At 48.6% G+C, this 10,187-nt stretch overlaps 3 protein-coding genes across 3 annotated transcripts; 2 read left to right on the plus strand and 1 right to left on the minus strand.

The window, feature by feature from the left end:
- Positions 1-19: 19 nt before the first annotated feature.
- On the plus strand, positions 20-495 carry ASPZODRAFT_72013 (hypothetical protein; the record flags this gene model as incomplete). Its single annotated transcript, XM_022729801.1, has 3 exons — positions 20-71; positions 139-263; positions 391-495. The coding sequence occupies 3 exons, from the start codon at positions 20-22 to the stop codon at positions 493-495; spliced, it is 282 nt and encodes a 93-aa protein (XP_022578900.1).
- A 902-nt stretch (positions 496-1,397) lies between these two features.
- ASPZODRAFT_135207 (hypothetical protein) lies at positions 1,398-4,276 on the plus strand. The gene is made up of 7 exons (XM_022723727.1): positions 1,398-1,744; positions 1,826-1,898; positions 1,975-2,040; positions 2,108-2,250; positions 2,312-2,437; positions 2,493-3,078; positions 3,149-4,276. Exons 1-7 carry the CDS (start codon positions 1,734-1,736, stop codon positions 4,160-4,162), a joined length of 2,019 nt encoding a protein of 672 aa, XP_022578901.1. The 5' UTR covers positions 1,398-1,733; the 3' UTR covers positions 4,163-4,276.
- A 5-nt stretch (positions 4,277-4,281) lies between these two features.
- ASPZODRAFT_168675 (hypothetical protein) lies at positions 4,282-4,725 on the minus strand (the record flags this gene model as incomplete). The annotated part of the gene is made up of 1 exon (XM_022726871.1): positions 4,282-4,725. One exon carries the CDS (start codon positions 4,723-4,725, stop codon positions 4,282-4,284), a length of 444 nt encoding a protein of 147 aa, XP_022578902.1.
- Between the last annotated feature and the right edge of the window lie 5,462 nt (positions 4,726-10,187).

Consider the following 10,187-nt stretch of genomic DNA (forward strand, 5'->3'; position numbering starts at 1 on the left):
GCCTTCCCAGCTGGCCAAAATGACTGTTGTTGAGTCGTTGAAGAGTGCGGTAGGCTTTGGCGAGGGTACCGGTATGTGTTTGCGCTCAATTGAGGCGTGCAGCCTCCATTCTGCTCTCGCTTTCTGACTACCATCTAGGTGCCACCGGACAACAGATGAGCGATGCCCGTCTGCCGATTCAATACAGAGACTCCTGCGCAGGTCTTCTCATCCCGCTGAACAAGTGCCGAAGAGAGGAGTACTACCTGCCATGGAAGTGCGAGGTATGGCGCCGTTCAAAGCGTTTTTTTTTTGAGGCCCACCACAGCAATTGAAAGATGCTGTTTTGCTTTATTTTTGCCTCTTTTTTTGGCAGAACATTAGCTAACTCCCCCCTCTCTCCATTTACAGACTGAGAGACACAGCTACGAAAAGTGCCAATACGAAGAGTTCAAGAAGCGTGTCGCCAAGATGGACGAGCTCCGAGCCGCAAAGGACGGTGCCCGCAGCAACTAAACCGAAGAGGGAGGATGTCGAAACGTGCAGTAGCATATGTATGTACATAAAGAGAATTTCGAGACAACTGCGTCCCATACAATCTGGCGTTGGGAATGGGTTCAAGATGGAATGTCACCGATATCGTTTCATATGCGTGTCTACATCCACACAACGGTCACTTGCCGCTCTGTCTGGGATACGGATGCTACTTCCTTGCTTCCTTTCTGCTGCTTTCTGCAGTCACGTCAGATAGCTCGACGTGGCTCGAATGGCTTCTTCAATAGGTCGTGTATGCAAGCCCCGCATTCGGAGCTCACTGACAGGCAGCCGCACGTCTGCGTAGCGTGGGAGCTATCTCTGCAGCGTCTGATGAAATGGACTAAATGATTCGGATTTGTCATGCAATCTATTAATCGTCTGCTTGGGTCGCTTGAGCGACCATGGCGATCACTGGCACTGGGTGGCCAGCAAGTCATAGCTACACTCGTAGATGGAAGAATATCTTTCCCTTATTAGGTATTCAGGGTGTTCACTCCCTGTAGGACCCATGTCTATCTGATACTTAATTCTCTTCCCAGCATTTAAACACAACAACCCATGCATAGGTCGTATTGAGGAGCATCTCCCACTTTGCGCGAGGGCGTAAACCCCCACCCACCTCAGTGCCTTCGAGCCGCTTCTATCATAAATTGGATAGTAACTCCCTAGGTACTAACTAATAGTTAGTTAGTTCACTTACTAGTAAGTATCTAAGAGAGGTACTCGGTACCTCCAAGTAGGAACCCTTTGCCGAATAACCAATCACACATCCGACCTGCCAGAACGGAAGGACCTTGCTTAGAAATCATTAATAAGGGAATTGTCTTACAGCAGCGGAAACTGCGTTATCAATAATGATAAAAGAGCAATAAATATGCCCCGCACGGCGTTCCGCGTTTTCGCTGATGCCGAAGACGGATTCCTTCAGACGAGGCCAATGCCCGACTAAACCATCGCTACTTCTACTGGAAGCGAGCCACTGTGCACAGGAAGTGAAGCTAGGTTGTGAATGACACCAGAGGAGCAGCATATTGGATTTTGATTCTTGTCCATTGCTCCTGTGCTTGTTCTACACCACTTATCACTGAATTTTCTCCCCCCTCATACCGGACGCCGGACACCAAACGCCGGTCTTCGGCTGGGTTTTCCTGCAGAAGTCAGAATTCCGACTTCTCTCTGGGCGTCAAGTGGGATTTTAAGAGGCAGGCGTCGAGACAATGGGCTTGCTGTACGCCGCTTTTCTTTTCCTCTTGTTTTCGTGAACTACCTACCCCGCGCTGGATGTCACTGACCAGCGGGGTTCCTCTAGAGCACTCGGCACCGCCTTGGAATGGGCCGAAGCGAAGAAGAAGGCAGCCCAGGTTCGCGAATGGGGAATCGAGGTATTTTCACCCTGCCTTGTGTGGTTTTTTTTTTCTTTATCCTTCAGGCTCTGCATCAAAGGCTAACGCGTTGTAGCAACTCCTCGCGAACTGGCGCCGTGCAAAGGGAAAGGAACGAGATGCTCTGCTGTGGGGCGACGAGGTACGGGATAAAAGAATGTGCTGTGGTTCAAGGAGTTTACACCGACTGATCCGACGACATTGCCTAGGTCGAGTATCTGGTCGTTGCGGTGGACAGCGAGGCGAAAAAGGCCCGGTTATCCCTCGCCCAGGCGGAGATTTTGAAATCACTCGCCAGAGACGAGGCATTGTGGAAGGCAGGAAATGGTGGTCAAGACCATAGTATGGAACAGTGAGTGCGGGACTTGAGATCATCTTTGAGCTAGAAGAAAGGATTTTATAACAGTTGGTAGTGATGGAGAAGCGCTCCCTCATTTCCATCCGGAATTCGGCCGGTTCATGCTGGAGGCCACTCCCGGCCGGCCGTGGGGGATTGACTTCAAGGACCTGCTGAAGGTGGAATCGAATATGAAATGGAGGTAGGGTTTGATCGACTGCTGTTTGGTTGCTGTCAGGTTGACTAATGTCTCTCAGACGCGAGATTGCAAAGGCTCACATGGCACCAAACGAGTATCCGATTACTCTTACGACCTTTCCTCGTCTAGGGACTCGGGATGACTTCATTGTTCCCTACTACCCCCCGTCTGGAGCTGCATTGCGGTCACAATTCGTCCCGGACGAAATCGCCAATCCTCACATTCGGTTTCCGACTTTGGCAGCCAATATTAGATCCCGAAGGGGCCGGAAAGTCGAGATCAATGTCCCTATCTTCAAAGACACAAACACACCTGTGCCATTCAAGGATCCCACCGTGGATTACGATCTGCACCTGTGGCCTGAAGATGACGATGTGAGAAACGGTGCAGCCAAGGCTGACCATGTCTACATGGACGCGATGGCATTCGGAATGGGCAGCTGCTGTCTACAGATCACCTTCCAAGCCAAGAACATGACCGAGGGAAGAAAGCTGTACGATCAACTAAGCCCTTTAGGTCCAATCCTTCTGGCGTTGACTGCTGCTACTCCCATCTACAAGGGGTTCCTTGTGGACACCGACGTTCGGTGGAATCAGATTGGCCTGTCCGTTGATGACCGGACGCGCGAAGAATTGGGAGAAGCTGTGAGTTTTGTTTTGCTGCCCTCCTGGTATTAAATTGTCCGATTCCAAGCTGATGACGATTTCCATATAGCCCCTGGAGAATGACAGATGGAGGATTCCGAAATCGAGATACGCGTCCAATTCAACCTATATCTCGCAAGACCCCAGGCTTCGGGAGGAATATCTGGACCCCAATCTGGTGGTTGATGAGAAGATCAAGAAACGACTGATGGACGAAGGCATGGACGAGCTTCTTGCAACGCATTTTGCTCATCTTTTTATCCGGGATCCACTGGTCATATTCTCCGAAGACCTAGACGAGTTAGATCTCAGCAAAGGCGACCATTTCGAAAACCTGCAATCGACCAACTGGCAGCACATGCGGTTCAAGCCGCCGCCACCGGAGAAAGACGACATTGGTTGGAGAGTGGAGTTCCGGTCGATGGAGATCCAGATGACAGACTTTGAGAACGCAGCATTCAGCATCTTCATTGTGCTGATCACACGCGCCATTTTGAGTTTCGATCTGAACTTCTACATCCCCATCGCGCTGACGACGGAAAACATGGAAACAGCACATGCGCGCGATTCATTGTTGAATCGCAAGTTCTACTTCCGCAAGGACCCATTCACTCGGACAGCCCCGAAGCAAGCCCTGCGGTCGGTGAACGGCAACGGCAGTAATTTCTCGTCGACCGCCTCGTCAGCCGTCAACACGCCCCCACCGTCACCGCCACTTGGGCCGGTGGAACTGGAATACGACCTCATGACCATTGCTGACATTGTCAACGGGTCGGCGGATGGGTCGTTTCCAGGCTTGATTCCGCTGGTGGAATCGTACCTGAACAGCGTCAAAGTGGACGTGGAGACCCGGTGTGCTCTGGCGCGCTACCTGGACCTCATCCGCAAGCGAGCCGACGGGACGCTCTGGACGGGGGCTCATTGGATCCGCGACTTTGTCGCAAAGCACCCTGCGTACCAGCATGACAGTGTGGTCTCCTCCGAAATCTGCTACGACCTGGTTCGCGCCGTGGAAGAAATCACGGAAAAGGAAGGTCGGGGGGGCAGTTTTGGCTGGGAGCTTTTGACGGGGAAAAATCTATAGACAGCCCGTACATGAATAATACCGAAAATCGAAACATTCCTAATTATCATCTCATTCCTACTAAATAACTAGGTTAATCTGCTACTTGTACTACTGGTACTACTGGTACCAACTACTAGTTACTTCAAACGCACCTTCTCCTCGTCCGTCGGCCAGCGACACGAATCTGCCAGCCCGGTGACTTTCCACTCGCCATTAATCTTATGCAAGATGAAAAGCTCGACGCCGACATGATCCACGACGCCGTTCACCACGGAGCGAAACGGCGCCCACACGGCGGCCAGATTGCCCGCCCCATGCACTTTCACTTCTGGATCCCAGATGCGCTCATCGATCTCATCCTTGACGGCTGAGACGCGCTCGACAAACGCCCCGATCGTACAGAAGCGCAACGGGCTCGCTCCCGGCGGCGACAGGGCCATCCCCCCTGCGGCGACGCAGTGGCGTTCAAAGCTCTCCCTGGACTTGGCAGAGATGGCGGCGAGGAAGCCCTTGGCTACGGAGATGATGGAGTTGACTTCATCGTTTGGTGGAGAGGGGGGGTATGGTTTTGATGCCCACATGATAAGATCAAAGCCGTTACTATATTCATGTCAGATCTATCACTTTGACTATAAGTTGATCACTTACAGCTAACCACTTTTCTTTCTAAATGCTTTATATTAGCATGTCTATAGAACAAGTCAGTCTATGTATGCCTCATTTATATACTGCATAGTTATAGCCTCGGTCAATGGCTTCTTCTCCTGCTTTACCACCCGCTCTCTGCTCTAGAAAGCAACAGGTTTTCCACCCACCCAGCGATCTGTTCTGGAAGCATGCGTTCGCGTGGTACATGTATCACTTATTTGTCCCGACGGGCGGACCATCCAGTTCCGAGTCACACAGAGCGTGTACCTGGCTAGGAGGTAGATTCGCATACCTGACTATATCGAGGGTTTCCTGCAAATGTTACGTAGGACTATCAGAAGATTGTCCTACTTGACTGTGAAGTAACTGTTGTCCCACATTCACAAGTGGGCATGGACATGGTCTATAGTTCTTGCCTAGCTAGTTGGATGTAACATCATCATCTATAACTATATAGTATATCTAGATGATTGATTAGATGTAGACTGCCAGGAATACTAATAGCAAGATATATTATTAGATATATACTACATAATAGATAAATAGAGTGCACAATACTATATAGTAGAATATTCTATCTGTAACTCACTAATAAATATGGTAGTTAATTAAATCTTGACTGTTGACTGTTGACTGTTGACTTGACTGTTGCCTAGTCTAGCATCTAACCGAGTCACCGCTAAGCACCGTAAGTGCCGCAGTAACTCCCGTAACTCCCGTACTTGGAGACACTTACGGAGTGACTAGTAGTTCTTGCCGAGTTGGAAGTAACCTGGATGAACCAGTCCATGCCTCTTCGAGAATAGTGGAATCTCTGGCGAGCTTCTAAGCTGAGTCTAGTCGGAGGAAGGGCCTGTCTAGCTGCATCCCGTTAGTACCTACTCGTTACTTGATTCATGCTAGGAGAGAGGTCTGCCTCATAAAACGCTCGTGGGTTCACTTGCAAACCCCCGTACAATATCCCCCCTTCACGCGTCAATACTTACTACATATGCAGTTTGAGCATACTCCGTATAACCGTTTGGTTGAATAGCTAGTAGCTAGTAGCTACTACTCCATACTTTATAGTCATACACAAATGAACAATCATTCATCTATCCGAGCCCTGTTTGCTGCTTCCGCGACAAGGAGCTTTCGGCCGAAGCAGCCGGATTGTCCCCGAGGGCCCCTGATACTTTTGTTACGACAGGAGTTAATATAAAAGTACCCCAGTTGTAGGTTCTAGGGTGACCACTGCCTATAAAATAAAATAAAAATCCTGCCGAGACCATTTTTGAGAGCGAGCTACCGTAGAGACTAAGACTCAAGGAGATTAATGTACGAGACCTGTTCTGGAATCGCTGATCGTGCAGACGGCCCAGGGGAGTGGATGCGTTTCCACATGACAGCTAGCTATCAGAGATTTGACACGACTACGCATTAATTAGACTTGACGGATCAGCTAGTAGTTGACGGACCCGGGAGTAGAGTGATGGATATGTTAGTTGTGGAAGAACTTGGCAGTAGGTAACTAAATAGTAGTAAACACTACCTACCCTCCAGAAGTGTAAGTCCCGTTGCGTCGCCCTGCAGAGATGGCGTGGCCATCCTGGTGCTTCGGAGACTTTACCGTCCCGTGGTTGTGCGGAGCCTGCTCCGTACTGACAACCTAACAAAGCAATTGACCAGGTACAGAGCACCTAACTGACCAGTGACTAGGTGGTTAGTTACCTCTGACTACTCCGTAATTGTGTTCGATCGGCTGTCAGTATGATAACAAGGTTCCACAGGGCCGCTTCGGCACTTGGCCGTGCGGGCTCTGCCGCCAATCTCAACGGTTGCAACGGTCGAGCAGTTGGGCGAGTTCGCCTCCCCTTCAGTTCCTCCAGAGCTCCCCTACTTTCTTCGTTCTTGCGTACGATCGACATGACCGACTGGGCCCCAGGTGTCAATCCCTTTCTCGATTCTGAAAGAGCGCCACGCTGGGGCCCGGTCTAGTGGCGTACCCGACGGTCCTGCCGTCCCTGGCCGTTTTGAAAATCTTGGTACGATGGGGGGAGGGGGGTCCGATCCTGAGAACCTAGAATTCCCTGAGCATATCCCCCCGTTTGACCAGTCGATTTTTTCTCTCTCTCTCTCTCTCTCTCTCTCTCTCTCTCTCCTCCCCGTTCAAACCCCGAGGCCTGTAGGGATCTAGCCTCTTCGGTCTCAGGTGCGATCGGCAGACGGACGAAGACGGATGGAGAACTCCCAACTCTTAGTCTTGACTCTTGAGTCGTAGAATGGAGTACGGAGTCTGCTTGCTATTCCGTACTCGCTCTCGCTCTCTCGTTCCCTTCCTCTTCCCCCGGGAGGTAATCGTATCCTAAACCGGTATGTCGGATCCTGTCAGTAAGATTGACATCAGCGGTGGGCCTGGTCATGGCAGGATCAAGGGAACACAGGGGAAACAACAAGCTACAGGCCTTTTCCAACGAACTCCAGGCAGAATTCTTCTGCCTGATGACATCTGGGGAAGCCAAGAGATGGCCAGATGGTAGTGAGTTGCGGGATCGTAGGTGATGGTAGATGGCAGCTGGTAGAGCGCGCCAAAGTGGTAGGAGTGCATTGGTCTGACGTGACGAAGCCACGCTGCAGCTGCAGCTGCACCGGTTCGTGTCAGGAAGGAACGCCGTCACTCAAGTGTCTGTGCGCATGGGCTGATGAATACTCCCTGCCTACTAGGCTAGGTAGGTAACTACTACCCAGGTAGGTACTAGGTACCTTAGTTACGGAGTAACTACCTACCTAGTTTCCTAGTTTTTGTAGTAGGTAGTAGGTACCTAGGTACCTAGGTACTAACTAAGTACTACCTAGGTAGGTAACTATGTAACTACTGGGTATTTCTACGGAGCAATTACCTAACCTTAGGTAGTGTCTTTGAATCCTGTACGGACTACTACTATCCGAGTTACCTTGATACCTACTACCTACCTTACTATAATGTACACCATCTACTTAGTGGCGAGACCCACGAAAAACGGCCAGTCGAGACCGTGTTGATCAACTGAGTAAGTACGTAAAGTTCCACAGTGATAGTAATAATGGACTGAGTACCTAGACTGTACGGAAAAGTATGAGTCTGTACAGACTACAGTACAGTAGACCCTGATGTGAAGTAAACTACATAGTTACCTAGTAGTTAACTACTTACTACTGTGTAAGTAGTTACTAGCAAATTAGCAATGTTTATTTGTAAACCCGATTAGCATGTTTCACATCGCTACTAGTAGGTAGACAAGCATGCTTGTCGTCGTAGGACAGGATTAGGGAGCTACCCGGTAGTAAGCGCTGTAGACTGTCACATACGGTCCCTAGGTACTAGTGACATATGGTGCGGAGTACCTATAACTACCTAGGAGTTACCTAGTTGGTTGTATTGGTAGTTATATTACTCCGTAGTAGTTATATTAGTGGTTATATCGGTAGTTATATTAGTTATTCTAGTATGAGCATACTAGATCTACTACTCTACATGGAGTATCCCCCCTGAACCATCTTTAAAGTCTACACACCTCAAGTAACTATTATCCAGTCTGGGCGAGACATACTCAATCTCGATGGGTGGGACGATCGAAACCGCCGGGAGGGTTTCACATGCGTTGAGATCGCTAACTATGTATGTACTAGGGCCACTGGGCACTAAAACTAACTCAACCCACTGAGTCAACTAAAGTTGGTTGGGGTAAGGAGTTACTTGACTAAGGTAGGCAGTTTACCTCTTACTCCGTACAGACTAGTTTACTCTCGAGTAGTAACTACGGTCTACCACATACGTATCTCGATCATGCAGAATGCCGCCGTGATAGGCATCTACCCCTGCCCATTGGCCCGAGGGGGGGGGGATGTGTGGATGCCACTTGGACGGGAGCATAGGCGGGATGCTTCAACGGGGTGGGTATCGGATATGTATTCAGATCTGGTTAGTGACTTGGTATACCATACTTAGTTGATAGAGTACTCCGTAGATATATGGAGAAATATTATCTTATTAGATGGAATAATAGTACTCGATATTATTGTTTCAGATTAACAAAGAACGGTGTCCAGAACTAGCCAGTTAGTTTTACTCGGTAGTGTTCCGTATCTAGATACCTTCCCCTCCTACCAGGGTACAGAGTCACATCTCATCTCTACCAAAGGGATTAGTTATGTAGTTTAGGTAGTTAGTTGGTACCTACATACCTCACACACGTCATGGTGGGGAAGAATCCATGTGTCCGAAAGAGAGGGGGGGGGATGGTGTCACCTCACAAGCGGCTGTGCCCGAGATCTCCAGCAGGACGGGGGAAATAAATGAAATAAATAAAATAAATAATACGGAGTTTACTACTAGGTACATGTTGTAAGAAAAATAAAAAAAGAGCACTCGTGGGCCGTTGCTTCGCTGTAGGACCAGGGACTGTCAGATCGATTAATAACCGTGGATAGGCTAGTCGTACCCTTGCTATATAGCCCGTTATTAACTAACTATTAGTTGAGGTAAGGTTAGGGAGGTAAAACTACCCAGGCATCTATGTATGTACCTACCTAGTAGGTACCTAGTGACTATACTGACAGGCTTGATGAATCCTCCATGGTGAACACAGTGAATCATGGAGGATATAATAATGATTATGGCATTTGCTCTCTACTACATAAGGTTACGAAGTACCTTGAATACTCCATACCTACCTAACGGAGTATACAGAAGCTAAGATGCAAGGCCATCCTAGTCGATTCAATGCATATCGATCGAGATCTAGTAGATTAGCATAACCTAATCATCAGGTATACTTTGTAGTACATATATCTTTTTTTCCGTATCTTTAGTATAATAGGATGGAATATAGTCTATAATACCGGGATTATGTCTGTGCCTCTTATGTAGTATACTCCATGAATAACAATTACCTATATTATAATAGTAATAATAGATCTTAGATCGGTCGGTCGCATGATCAAGACTCGTATCGATCTCGTCACGTCGTACGGGGATCCTTTCAACGGTGGAGCATGCAGGTGAGATTGAAACTGTAGATAGTTTTTTTTTTTTTTCCCTCGCGTATGAGAAAACTAGAAGATATAAGCATAATAGACTGTAGGTAGACGCAGCTTAGCATTGAATACAGTATACTAGGTACCTAAGGCAGGCGAGTATAATACAGAGTACCAAGGTATCATACCTAGAGTATAGTACAGTTAGTAAATTACCTTACAAGTATCGTATTTTCATTCCCCTGGTCAGGTCCGCCCCATCATCATCGCGTCTCCACCGCTGCGATATTCCAAAGATCCCAAAAGGCCAAATCTCCACATTTCGTCGAAGATCCGCAGTTCGCAGCCTGTAAGACCGTCGTAATTCGCCGTAACTTTAACCTGCTCTAGACGATTCGAC

The sequence above is a fragment of the Penicilliopsis zonata genome, assembly GCF_001890105.1.
Source record: "Penicilliopsis zonata CBS 506.65 unplaced genomic scaffold ASPZOscaffold_14, whole genome shotgun sequence".
Lineage (NCBI taxonomy): Eukaryota > Fungi > Ascomycota > Eurotiomycetes > Eurotiales > Aspergillaceae > Penicilliopsis > Penicilliopsis zonata.

Excerpts from the sequence above, each read along its gene's own strand:
- ASPZODRAFT_135207 (XM_022723727.1), top strand. Across the intron at positions 2,438-2,492 it reads GAATCGAATATGAAATGGAG|ACGCGAGATTGCAAAGGCTC; the intron begins GTAGGGTTTGAT and ends AATGTCTCTCAG. Across the intron at positions 3,079-3,148 it reads GCGAAGAATTGGGAGAAGCT|CCCCTGGAGAATGACAGATG; the intron begins GTGAGTTTTGTT and ends ATTTCCATATAG.